Below are 14,248 nucleotides of genomic sequence, written 5' to 3' on the forward strand. Positions count from 1 at the left end.
CTTGGCACTGCCGCAGCAATAGCTAGTATTGGATCTGTTTCTTGCTTCCTGTCACCATCTTGCTCAATGCCTTTCATTAAGATACAAAAAATGGTGAGAATGATTAAGGTAAATGAAAAAGGGATGAGATAAAGAGCTGGTTGTGGACTTTTGTACTGTTAGCATTATTAATAGCTGTGAGTCTGGAGTTAGATGTTCTGTGGATATAGCACTAAATAAATAACAATTACTATTCTCTGTAGGCTTCAGAGGAACCAGGTATCTGCGTGTACCATGGGCTTGGGATTTGAATAACAAATGCTCTCTTTCAGCACTGATAACGTGTTAATTTCTGTGAAAGGAACATAATTTTTCTAATCTAATATTCACATACAGATGCTGGCTTTTTTGTAGAAGGTCTCCCAGAGTAAAGCAGTGTATTACCACTTCCTTATGCACCAAATTGATTTCAAGGGCATTGACTTAAGGCAGTCCTAAATGACAAAACTCTGCAATAGCAGACAGAAAAAGATATTTTTAAGCCATTGTCACAGCTGTGGCATAAGATTACAGGAAATCTTTATGTTGGAGTTTATCTGCATCCATTACTATTTTCTGTCAGATTTGCTGAAATTTTCTTCTCCACTGTTTCAGTCAATATGAATCATGAGGAGAAAAGGACATGTTTAGAAGTCAGGGATATTTACCAGAATCCATGAACTTGTTCTCTCTTGTGAATGAATTTTCTTCTTTTCTTCCTTGAGGTTGTGAACTGAGCAAGCATGTATGAATGTTATTTCATCCCGTCTGACTCAGTGGTACCTATGGTTGAGAGAGGAAAAAACGAAACACTGTAATTACTCATTAGAATTAAATTCTTTTTGACATTGAAAAGATGAACTGTTTAGGAAGACTTTTGAAAGATTGAAATCCATCTTCCCTTTCTACAGGTTCAGCACTTTGCCCTTTCCTCAGAAAACTGGTATTTTCAAAGATTTCAGTTCCCATTATCGATCTCATTTTATTGTGTCCAAAAGGGGTAACAATTTTGCTAGTTCTTTGGCTGCTCGGAGTTCTTAGGAATGAGAAATCACCTCTCTAATGAAAAATCATGTTCTGATTTATCATGATTATTCCAGTTCTTTAATACAGTCCACCTGGTGTGGTAGTGCTGTTACAATTAAACTATCTAAGCAATGGGTACTGGGGAAAAGGCACAGAGGGTGTGTATCTTTTCCTTGCCACTGGCCTTGACTTTCTCAGTGTCCAGATAGCACAAGTGGGAGGAGGAAGAGAGGGTGCTAAAGAAGGAGCAGGAACATAACTAGCTCTTCCAGCTAGACCATGGAGAGGATCATGAGCTAATGCACACAGTCAGAGGGGTAAATTTTCTTCCTTCCAAACATTATGTAATTTGCCATATCAGACAAAGTCTAAGTGCTTGATTAGCATGAGTTTTACTCACAGTGACGAATGAAAGAAGCTATAGTTAGCTTTCACAAAACATCATGCAAAAGCAAAAGAAAAGGAAATGTGCTGAGTGTTCTCTTCCCTGATTTCTTTTCTCAGTCACTGTATTTAAATCCCACACACTCAAAAGATTTTTCTGCAGCGTATGGAGACAAATATTTGTTGGTCAGCAGATGACCCCTGCTGGTTTGCAAAGCAAACCAACCCAAAATCTATACCAACTGATTGATATATTCTATTTTAAAAAATCCTGTTTGTTATTATTTTTTCAACTTCCTTTGTGCATATTTGCCTGTGGTTTGTACTTCACTTTGATTAATCACATGACTCCGTCAACTCGTCATCTCTTCAGTCTTCTTAGCAGAGGATTATATGTTGCCTTCCTTTCTTACACTTCACAATCAATCACACATTATTCATTTATCAATAGCATCCTCTCATCTCTGCTCCACGTGCCCAAAATTTTTCCCCTGATTACTGTCAAATAACTTGCTGGTGATCTTGTTGTCTCACTGTCTTTTTATCTGGAGTAGTTGATTATAGCAACAGCCTCCAGTTTCAGTGTTTCTGCAAAATTTCTTGTTATGAAATTCAGACTTTTCTCAATAATACCATTATTATTTGTATGTTTTTCTGTTTTCCCCACCTCATTTCAGTCAATGGACTAAAATTTTGCCTTTACTACTGGATCTTTCAGTTCATTTAGTCAGTGACACAGTTTTGTGGCAGAGATTTAATTCCTTCCCTCTCACACATTTACGGTTCTTTCACTGCCTCTTTCACTGCCACCACATTTCTGTCTTGGTACTTTTGCAAGTATAGAAAGTTTTAAGTGACAATCATTTCATTTCCAAAAGTATTATGGGAGTTCTTCTTAAAAACATACTTCTGGCATGTACCTCCTTCAATCCTAATAACATATCTTGTGGTTTGATTTGTGTCACTCTCTTTGCTTTCATTCTTTTTTTTTCAAATTCAAATCTTTTTGATTGCTGTTTGGGGTTCTTATTATGGTTATTTTAGTGAATGATGCTATTCCCTGATATTGCCAGCACTGTATCCCCTAACATATTCCTTTTACTTCTATACCCCTTCTATACCCCCTATACAATTCTTTATAAAATTTATAATTCTACTTATGAGAAATATTCTATCTTTAATTTGAAGTTAATTTGACTTTGACTCAACTTGAAATTAAAATTAACTTTTGGAAGAATTCAACAAAAATTCACTTTCTTTGGCCAGAATATGCAATATCTTTCTTTATCCATGACCACTTCATCTTTTGAGGAACAGTCCGTCTATTTTTCAACTGGTATTATCATCACAGTTCTGCTAGTCCTCTTCACTGTCTTCTCTTGGAAATTCACTTGATAATTCCATTCCTCTCACCCACAAGGGTAGGAGCATGGGAAATGGGGCTGGGCAAGACATTCAAATCAATATGTTGGTGATATTAATTTATGGTGCTAAATGAACCCTCTGTGTGTAACTTTACCATGTCAGTCTAACAAGTTAAATCAGGTGTGCCTCTGAAATCACAAGGCAACTTACTTTTTTTTTTAATATGATTTCTAGAAAATATAATATTTTCATTCCACATTATGAATTGTTTATGTTATTCTTAGTCATCATGACTCTCTTGGGATCCAGGAAGTGACTTTCCTCATGTATTTTGCATATTTAACTAGATATATCAAGACAGATATTTCTGATTGAAGTCTACTAGATATGTGCAATAGTATACTTTCATTTCTTTTAGTAGGAAGTTCCATACTTAGCATCCAGCTACTGGGAAAGTTCTGTCTGCTGCTTTCACAAGCCTCCTCCTAGTGGTCAGTAATTTCAATGTGTGAGTTCAGTCATGGTCACTGACAGAGAAATAAATCCAAATTAAAAAAGTATTTGACTCAAGTAACTGCTAAAATTTTGTCACTTTGAATTACATTTCATCTTGCCTTCCAGCTTCTTGTTAACTTTAAAAGTGTGCATTCTGTAAGGTAAACTTTATGCGGCTTATAATGTGTCCCAGAATTTTCATTTTTTTCCATTTTAAGTGTTGCCATGTTAGTCTTCAGTAACATATCTGCCTTAGGGACCTTCACCTTAATCACATTCTGGTTGTATTAACTCAGTGGTTTAAACAGAACTGTTTTGTTAATCCTCTTCTCTGTCACATATAGCTATCTCAATATATCCGTTGCAAGATGTAGCTATTTCAGACGTTACGATATTATTTCTCTAAATTTTGTTTCCTGTAAGAGCCTAACATATGAGAAAAGTATTACAGAGGCCACAACCCCTCTGGAGTAAAACTCTCTCAATTGGCTCCAAATTAGATGATGAAAGTGATAGCAACAAATTAAGTAGACAAATAAATAATGTTGTATCTGTACTTCTAGCAGTATTTTAGCACTTGCTATTGTTCTGTCTATGAGTTTTCTGTGCATGGAAATACCCTCACTCATACATGAACACAGACCGGGTGGAACCATTTTAGAGAAATCACATTCCCAATAAGTGTATACTTTTTTTTTTTTTAATGCATTAGATTTTATTGCAGACATGAATATTGAGGGAATAAGACCTTATGGAATCTACTTCAGGAAACAGGTTGTCTTTAATTTGTTTTCATTATGTGCTGATGATCTCCACAGCTTTGGAGAGGCCTGCAGACAGGAGTTAGCGTGACTAATGCACTGGGATCCAAGAGCCTGTATAAGGAAGAATGTGTGGACAGAACTTTAGTTTCATGTAGAGAGGGATGTATACGTTTTCAGAGAGATGAAATTCAGAACTTATTATTGTAATGATATGATACTTTTATCTAGACAGAGCAGCAGTGAAGGATTTAAAACTGAAAACCTACGAACATTTATTATCGTTGTCATCATCATATCTTCCCCTTCCCTCTTTTTTAATTAAATAACTTAATTGACATAGTAATTAGCAGTAGCATAACAACACAGAGATACAATATCTATGTATTTTCCTACATTTTTAAATTATTATGCTTCAGTTGTGGGTTGTCTGCCTTGCTCAATATCTAGACTTCCTCTTTTATATCTATCTTTCAATGTTTAGAAAAGTATATCAAGAAATAAAGGAGAAAACTGGTCTTGCAGTTAAGGCACTCTATAGGAATGCAGACACTTCAGCCTGAATCCCACTAGTGCTACAGATTTTCTCTGTGACCTTGAGCAAATCACTTCATCTATCTGTACCTCTGTTCCTCATTTATTTTTAAAAGGATGATAATACTTCTTCTGCCTCTGTATTTACATTACAAACTCCTTTCCTCTCTCTGTTTTATATGATTCTTGTTGCAATAGGGAACTTATCTAAGAATTCTTATTATATAGTTGCTTTTATCTATGTAAAAATAAATATATTCTCTATGATAGGTTGTCCTGAGCTATGACCTGGCTCTACAGCTGTACAAGGAGTTGTTATTATTATTAGCACACCAGAAGTTTGTTAGAGGCTCAGTCAGACTCAGAGTTCCAATGTTGCATGGTTCATTTAGCAAGAGATGATGAGCTGGACTTACAAAGGCTTTCTCTACAGCAGTAAATTAAATATGCTTGGGACTATGCTGTGGCCCTGAAGGCAACCAGCATGGAGTGGCTTGTATCCATACCATTAAACTCACTTAGCACTAAGGCAGGCCACATGTGCGGCCTATTGGGAATGGTCCCTGGCTTGTACTAGCTCCCAAACTGTATCCAAGAATCCTGTTAGAGCTTTCTGGGCCAAAACTATAACCACAGTCACTCTCAAAATTTAACAACATGGGCAGGACAAAGGAACTTTTGCAAACTCTGGTAAGGGGTGGCCAGTCACACCTTGCACTTTCACTATCCATCCTGCTTCTGTATATAGTTATATGTATTTATCCCTGCCTTGCTTGATGCAAGTGCCAAGGCTAGAAAAGAAGGAAGGAGCTGCAGAAGATGTAAACCTGTACTGCTAGTAAAACATAAAAAGCTTGCCATTAAAAATTGTTCAAAATAAGTAAGTCTAGTCAAAATTCAGAAAATAAGTACTTTCTATTGAAACTGCTCCATACTGCTTTAAACATTCCCTGGTCTAGGGATTGAGAATATGAATGAGTAGTTCAGGAGATTCCAGCTGATATTTCTGTTTTTTATACCAAGAGGATCAATTTGGTGGTTAAAGCATTCACTTGGCAAGCAGAATATATGGCATTAAATCCCTTGAACAAGTGAGAAGATTTGAATGTAAGTCTCTTGTACATTTATGAGAAAGCCTAAGAGCGGGAGAGAGTAAAAAACAAAGAATGAGCATCACATCATCTTTGCCTGTGCTCTGAAAGAAAGGACTGATTTTTCTCCTCAGTTCTAAAGAAACTATTTAGGCATCCAGCTCTAAGAGTGGCTCATGACTGTTTTTCCTAAATAGGTCTGCAATTCCAGTCAACAGCCTAATTCCTAGAGAAGAGACAGGGTGAAGACAAATAGTTTTGCTTAGCACATCCTTTTACCTTGCCCAGGGTCCTCCAATTCTATATAGTGGTTATTCTGATTCAATCTTTTTGGCACAGGGTCACATCTTTTGACTCAGACTTGCCTCTTATCCAAACTATTCGAAGCCAAGCTCATTTGTGGGCTTTAGGCGGGCTCTGGAGCATATCAGAAAAGGAAATTTAAGTCCATGCTTCTATGTTACTGAAGGCTGGAGGTGAGTAGGGGCATACTCAGCTCAAGGATGCCAGTTTATGCCTGATCATTTCTTGAGGTGACATCCCATGGCTGGTGTCAGGCAAACAAGGTGCCTATGGGGTTCTCCACAGAATGGCCCAACCCGATACACAGCAGGAGATGAGAGGATGGGTCACACACTTGCCATTGAGCTACTGTCAAAAAACTGTGGTTGTGCCCACCCAAGCTACATGCTTCTCAGGTCTGACATCATGGGATTGCTGGCACAGATGATGAAATACACTGTTTTAGATTTCTGTCCTCCTTACACTATAATAATAATAATACAGACACAGTAAACATGCCCCCCATACACTGTGTGCATGGGACATGTATGCATAACTCCTGGTGTCTGATGCCTCACTTGGCAGCAGAGCATTTAAATCTCTGTTGAAATCTAGCCCATTCTGACTCTAAAGGGCTTAAAATCTGAACAGATTTGCCTAGCAAGACATCCAATTACAATACAAATCTCTACCCAGTCAGGTCCCACACTGCGGCTGTTAGCCAGCCCTAGTAATGGTGGGTGTAACTGAACTGTCACTTCCAAAATTAGCACCCTATTCCAGATACATTGCTTAGTGTTGCTATGTGGAACAAAAAAAGCAGTAACAGACAAAAAAGTTTTAACTACTTATTTTGCAGTTTGAAAAGATCTTTGCAAGTGTGACTTAATCACTTGTAACAACTGATTGAAGACCTGTTAATAAACATTAACCTGCATATTGCTTACTGATGAGTGCTTTATGTGTTCTTGTCTCTGCAGACTGAAGAAGTCCTGAAGATTGATGGAGGGCCATGCTATTCAAACAGCAGGCGTTGCTGAGACAGAAGCTCCTTGTGCTAGGCAGCCTTGCTATTGGAAGTCTCCTGTATCTAGTTGCCAGAGTTGGGAGCTTGGATAGGTAAGTCATTAAGTAGCTGTTCTCCTAATTATAATGGGTTCAGAGTGTTCTGAGTTTTTGTTTAAACGGTAATTGCACAAAGGCCTGATTTCTTTCTTTTTTTTTCTTTCTACTCATGTATAGAAGGACTGTCCACTTTAGTACTGATTTTCATTGTTCTTTCCTCCCCTTTGCAGAAGGGAATAATATAATAGAGTTGCAGGTCATCTCTGTCAAAGTGTCTCTGTCTTCCCATTTGTATTCTAAATGCATTTGCACTTATTTTCAGAGAAGAAATAAAACAGCATCCAGTAAAAATGTCATTACAGTAGCTCATTTTTGACTGTGTGCATCTGTGTGTTGACCTCTAGTTTCAGCAAAACAGTTATGATGTATTTATGTATCGTCTTTCCTAAATTTACAATCAAGCAATTAATATGCTATGGTGGTAGTTAAAATTAAGTATGAGCCTGCAGAGCAGCTTGTCAAGTTTTGAATACTATTTCACTTGAAAGATTGCTGCAGGGTTTGAGAATTTTAACAGTGTTAATTAGCTAGGATTTTCTGGAGTTGAATGTGCCAGATAAGTAGGTTGTCTCTGCAAGTGATTTCCTGCAGAGAAGTAGAAAATCCAAGAGACGAAATCAAGGAGTATTTGGCACTTTTGACCAGGCCAGTTTCCAGCTGGTTGTTGACAGTGTAATAGTAGTACTACCAGCACTAACAGTGCTGTTTCTGACACATTCAAAATGACCTGGGATTGCTTTAATGTGTGATACACAAAGACAGGGTAAAAAAAGCTGCTTTGGAAAAGCAAGTGAAACTAGAGTTCAGGATTTCCAGAAGCTAGTAGACAGCTTATTAGTGCTACTGGTCTATTAGCTCTTTTAAAAGACGGAAAATATTATTTGAGCTCAAAATTGTGACATAACACTGGCCGAATAGGCAATGTTAAGTAAGAATGGAACTACAGAGTATCCATTGCTTGGTAATGACGAGCTCAGTCTGAGGTTCCTGGATGTCTTCTTCAGATGCTCAGCCCTGCTCCAGGAGAAGAGGGAGTCAGTGTACTCAGCTAAGAATAAGCACTTTGTAAATTAAGCCCAGAATTTATATCTTCCTTCCCCTGGTGGTCAAAGCAGCGCTGATGCTTCAAAGGTGAAAACTTCACTGAGACTAATGCAATTCTGTAAATGGGGACAGCATTCTTTATTGGTCCCTGCAGAAATACATCTCATGCTCTGAGGCATGAAATCTAATTAACCTTATACTATTATCTATGCTCGCATATCTACAGAATTTATTGAGGGCCGTAAAATTATCCAGCCACAGTATTTGACTCACTGACCTCCTGCAGCAGTGAATTCCACAGGTTTCATATATAATGTTGCCAATGGCAGTAAAATTCAGTTTCATCCTCTTGCATTATGCAGCATGAAAAATACCACACTGTTAAAAAAGCCCTTGATTTGGACTTGTTATGAAAGAGAGAGAAAAACACAGATGGATTAACTGGAAATGTACTTCTACCTCTGCAGTAGGGCACAATTCAAGCTTGTTGAATTTGTCAGTAAAAGGACACTGTGAGTGGCTTCAATTGGCTTTGGAATAACTAGTTGTTCAGGAAGAAATCCAGATTCATTTATGCTTTATTTATGCTGCTCCAATTTGAACAAGACAGCTGGGAATGGACCACATTTAATAGTCTCAGATTAGGCTCTTCATCTGGATTTTTTTTTCTTTATTTTTTTGGGGGACAGAAAGGAAATCACCAATAGTTTACCTGATGCTCTGAGTCATAAGATGTTATAAGTTGAGCACTTACTTACAGGGGAGGCTCTGGCCCTTTGGATCCTGAGTGAATGAAGTGTAGAAGCTCAAACAAATTCTGTGGCTAGCAATTCTGAGAAAATTGTGATCAGTCTTCAAGTTGCCTACCTCTCTCTACTGGCAGTGCAGGGAGCCTCTGTACTTAACGCTCTGAACCACTCCTGCTGGAACCAAGCTTATAATCTTTTGCCACTGCAATGTTTACATTGGAATCATATTAGCAAGTACTCTGGATCAGGAGAGACAGTGCAGGTAGTACTGCTACTTGTCACTAAGACTGCTCAGCTCTTCCCATTATAAAACTCTATTTTAAGTGTTCTGAAATTTGCCAATAGTATAATTCTTTGAGATGAATTGTTCTACTTTAGTTTTTTTTCAAGAATAATATTGGTAATAGCTTGAGAAACTGCTTGTTTCAGAAGAGTAACTTCACAATGATGTAATAAAGGTCTCTCTTACACTCTCTTTGCAAAGGACCCTGTTATTTTAATGGAAAAAAAGACTCAGAGAATCAAAAATGTTAACGTGCTGCAGTATAACAGCTAATAGTTACGGTTGGAGCTCAGCTACCAAGAGCCAACAGCCTGCTTAATCCAATAACTGCCAAGGTTTTCATAAAAGATATTTTTCTATTGTGTAGACAGAGAAAAAGAAAGGGGAAAGACTTACAAAACTGATATATAAAGTGTTGAAGAAGGACTTTTAACAGCATCAATCTTTCCCCTAGGCTAGAGGATATCTTGAGTATTTATTTACTTTTAAAGGAAACCACCCTGTTTGGCAAGCTGTTGTGTTACACTGAAGGCACTAACTGTCTTTTTGAGCAAAAGAGATAAAATTAGTTGAGATAGGTCTGGAACTGCTGTTGTGGAATCCTTTTTGCTTGAAAACAAATAACTAAAGCTCATGTGAACCCAGCAATGTCATCTGGGTTGTTTCCTCAGCTCTGTCTGGACAAGCATCTGGATAATCAAGGCAACAGTGATCTGGTCAGCCAGAGAGATCAAACTTATTTGTCCCCACCATCCATTGTGCTAGCTTCAGTGTCAAATTAGAGACCCCAACAAGCAGTGAAGGATGGAAAAGCTACAAAGAAATAAATAATTCTGTCCTGAAAGCAGGTTTTGAATAATATACAGTAAATGAGTGAGGGGCCACAAGCTGAGGAACCAAAATAAATGCTGAATACCTAAACAGCTATTAATGAGCATTGCCCATCTGGTGTACTGGCTGAGGTAGGGGTCCTGTGAAAAGTAATAGCATGTGGTCATGTAATTTAAAAAACATATAATATATATGCACAGAAAGCTCATATTAAAATTGCCTAGGCAACCTTTGTTCTCACATATCTTTAATTTTGAAGAACACAGTTCTGCAAAATTATTAATGATATTTTTCTGTAGGATTTTGGAAGCTCTCTCTACATGGTGATTTCATCTTCAGTGCTGTATTAGCCTGTATAATGAGCGAAACACTGATCTGGGAAAGGGGGAGAGGGCTTCTTCAAAGTTCTATAGTAGCAAAATTTAAACATTTTTCTTACTGAATTAATTCTTGCATTCAGTGATATCAAACAGAAGGAAGCATATAAAAAGTGGAAAATATATGAAATAATTTCAAATGAATATAACAGAATAGCATAAACATGCAGGGGCAAAAGAAGAAAAGCTAAGGCAAAAAAAAAAAGAGGTACAGTTGGGAGGATACATAAGAGACGATAAGAAAATTGTACAGGTAATGCAATAAATGTATTTTAAAAAAACTTTTCTTGTTGCTCTTTCTATGCCTTGCTAATCATCCCTGATTCTGAACCTTGGTCCTTCTGATTCTATCTCAGGGAAAACACAGGGCAGTTGCTAATGAGGAGGGAAAATATTGAGAGTCAATGCCTAGAAAGCTGAGTGTCTAATCCTTTTTATTCCTCGTCACTAAAAAGGCCTGCTCTGGATCAGGCAGCTAATAAAGTGAACAATGGGAACCATGGGAAAGTATTCAGGCCAGAATAGGAGAAGTGTTGGTAACAGAAGACTTAGATACACTGTGTTTTCAGATCAAAATGGCCAAATAAAACTAACGTTAGAATACTTAAAAAACTGCTGAAGCAATCTCACCCTAATCAGTAGCATGGGAAAGGAAGCAAGGTACATGAATCCTAGAGAAGAGTAACCATAGTGCCTGTGCTTGAAAAGAACGAAAAGGTGGAGTTAGGACTTACTAACTACTCAGTCAAATCATAGCAAAATATCAGAATAAATAATCAAATGATTTGCAAACTTTTTAACTATTGGCAGAATAAAGTAGAATGTGAAAGATACACACATTGCATTGCAATAGGCTTCCATTAATCTATTTGACTTATACTATAACCTTGCCTTATGAGCTGTCCTCTGCTTACAAATATCTCTTATGCTGATTGCAGACTGCAGCCCCTCTGTCCCATTGACAGTCGATTTGGACCCCATGGCCAAGAGGAAATCCCGCTCCGAGCTCTGCAGTTCAAACGTGGGCTACTCCATGAGTTCCGTAAGGGTAATGCCACAAAGGAGCAGATACGACTCCACAATTTGGTTCAGCAGCTTCCCAAGGCCATCATCATTGGGGTGCGGAAAGGAGGTACCCGAGCACTGCTGGAGATGCTGAACCTTCACCCCACAGTGGTCAAAGCTTCTCAAGAGATTCACTTCTTTGACAATGATGAGAACTATGCCAAGGGGATTGAGTGGTACCGGAAAAAAATGCCTTTTTCTTACCCTCATCAAATAACAATTGAGAAAAGCCCTGCATATTTTATCACAGAGGAAGTACCTGAAAGGATTTACAAAATGAACTCATCTATCAAACTATTGATCATTGTCAGGGAACCCACCACAAGAGCTATTTCTGATTACACTCAGGTGCTGGAAGGGAAGGAGAGAAAGAACAAAACTTACTACAAATTTGAGAAGCTGGCTATTGATCCTAATACCTGCGAAGTGAACACTAAGTATAAGGCAGTGAGAACCAGCATCTACACAAAACACCTGGAGAGATGGTTAAAATATTTCCCAATTGAGCAGTTTCATATTGTAGATGGAGACCGACTCATCACTGAACCACTGCCAGAACTCCAGCTGGTCGAGAAGTTCCTAAATCTTCCTCCAAGGATAAGTCAGTACAATTTATACTTCAATGCCACCAGAGGGTTTTATTGCTTGCGATTTAACATTGTCTTTAACAAGTGCCTGGCGGGTAGCAAGGGACGCATTCATCCAGAGGTGGATACCTCTGTCATTACCAAATTGCGCAAGTTCTTTCATCCTTTTAATCAAAAATTTTACCAGATCACTGGGAGGACATTTAACTGGCCCTAAACTGAACTTCATACAACACATTCTGTTGCACCTGAGACATGCAATAATGTCTCTGCTAAAATATGCACTTTTCATAGACACGGCTATCAAAGTAACTTTTTTCGTGCATACCTGTACATATGCAGTGTGTGACCAAATATATGGTGGGATCAATCTTTTCTACAGAGTAGCAACTAACAAAAATTTACTGTCAGCATAGTTGCATCTTTTAAGATATAATAATAAAGGAAAAGGTGGTATTTAGGGAAATAAATTCAGATACCATTAAAAGGGTCAGTGTTCCTCTTGCTTAGTAAAGTGTTTATGTGACTTACTTATTGATCTAAGCAGAATGTTAGTTTATGCCATTCAAATTCATGTCAAAACTCTGTGAAGCTGTGGGGAAGCATAATATTCAGGCTATATTTGGTATATATATTGCTAAAGGAATACTGACACTTTAAATACAGTGCTGAATTTTTACAATGACAGTGGATAGTACTATTTTCTTATTATTTGAAATGAGTATCTTATCTCATATAAACTACATTGTTTCAGAGTTCCTGTGGTGAGTTTGCACTATTGTTTTATTGTATGGACCATACTGTCACTTGTAGCATATCAATCATGCGTCAAAAAAAGGTCTAATAATTTCTTCTTCTATGCTCGTGTGTCAACAAAGAGCAACATTGTGTACATAGTGTACAATGTTTGTAAATACCAGTTTCACACTAAGTAATTCTATTTTGTAAACTGAATATGGCTATTTAATTTATTGTGAAAATTAAATTTATTGTGGTATTTAAAAATGGAATGGATTAAAATTACCTATATGTGCAACTGCTTTTCACCTTTGCTTGATGTGTATCAGTGTGGTCCCTTAGCTCAGACAAACTGTGTGCATGTGCGTGAGAAAGAGTTTCACTTGCAAACCTGGTTTTAGACCATTGAGAAAACTGATATATGAGGTGAAGCTGAGTTTGTTAAAAAACTCAGCCATCTGGAAATGTGGTGTAATATACACTTCAAAGAACATTATTGCTGTTCTGTTACAGCACTTTGCAATAATTAATTCAGTTGCAGTTGCCCATGAGGCTAAAGAATGACTGTAAAAGATTACTGTAACCAGGTATATCAGAAAAGCAGAGCAGCCATTAAAACCAAAATGACAGACAGACAAACAGGATTAGAATAAGAGCTATAGAGATTACATCCCTGAAAGCTGGTGATGTTTGAGAAGTGAAGCAAACACTTCTGCTACTTCTGCTTTCGTCTGTTAATAGATGCATCCGCTCAGAAACAAAAAACCACAGAGTTTTTATTACTGATATAAACATATAGCTCATGTTTCCATTCAGCAAGTGACTAGAAATTAGTTCAGGAAATGGATATTTTAATGTTTTATACGTTGTACAGCTCTTAAAGATTCATAAGAAAAACAATAAAAGTGATTGAAAAAAGTCTTTTGAAACAAGAAAAAAAGAAAAAAAAAGAGTATTTTAAAACCAACATCTAAAGATTGACAGGGACACAGATTTTGGGAGGTATCCCAGAACATTTGAATATTCTGAGCTATGGTGGCAGAGTAACTGGTAGTTCAGATTGTAATAAGATCAAGTTTTCCTTGTGGGCTGTTTATCTTGCTCAGTGATTTGGAAGCATCCATTTTCTAAACAAGTGATTTTTCAAATCTCTTGTGAGAGATTGCTACTTGTCTCACTGTATCTTTAATCGTATGTGCTAGGATTGTGAGTAATATGCCCTTTCTTCATGCTGATTTGGAGACTTGCCAACACAACATGGTAGAGCATATGTGAAATTTTCCACAGCAGTTACAGTACTACTCATTACTTTCTGTATGATAGTCATTTATCCAGCCCATGACCAGACACTAGACTGAGATGTTTATCTCACCTAATAGTGTTCAAAGAGAAGGAGGATTATCCAATATAAAATTTGCAAGGTCTTTCGGTAAGCAGACAGATTCCAGATGGCTTTGTATGATAGTTGCTGGCTTGATTTAGTCATGTCCACA

General features: G+C 37.5%; 1 protein-coding gene across 1 annotated transcript in view; it reads left to right on the plus strand.

The window, feature by feature from the left end:
• Positions 1 to 13,016, plus strand: part of HS3ST5 (heparan sulfate-glucosamine 3-sulfotransferase 5) — an 83,149-nt gene extending 70,133 nt beyond the window's left edge. The window contains exons 2-3 of the mRNA XM_013948831.2: positions 6,937 to 7,075; positions 11,304 to 13,016. Coding sequence (XP_013804285.1) covers positions 6,969 to 7,075; positions 11,304 to 12,234 — 1,038 coding nt within the window. The 5' untranslated portion in view covers positions 6,937 to 6,968 and the 3' untranslated portion in view covers positions 12,235 to 13,016. The remainder of the gene's footprint in view (positions 1 to 6,936; positions 7,076 to 11,303) is intronic.
• Positions 13,017 to 14,248: the final 1,232 nt, after the last annotated feature.

This window comes from Apteryx mantelli, chromosome 3 (genome assembly GCF_036417845.1).
Source record: "Apteryx mantelli isolate bAptMan1 chromosome 3, bAptMan1.hap1, whole genome shotgun sequence".
In the NCBI taxonomy this organism is placed as follows: domain Eukaryota; kingdom Metazoa; phylum Chordata; class Aves; order Apterygiformes; family Apterygidae; genus Apteryx; species Apteryx mantelli.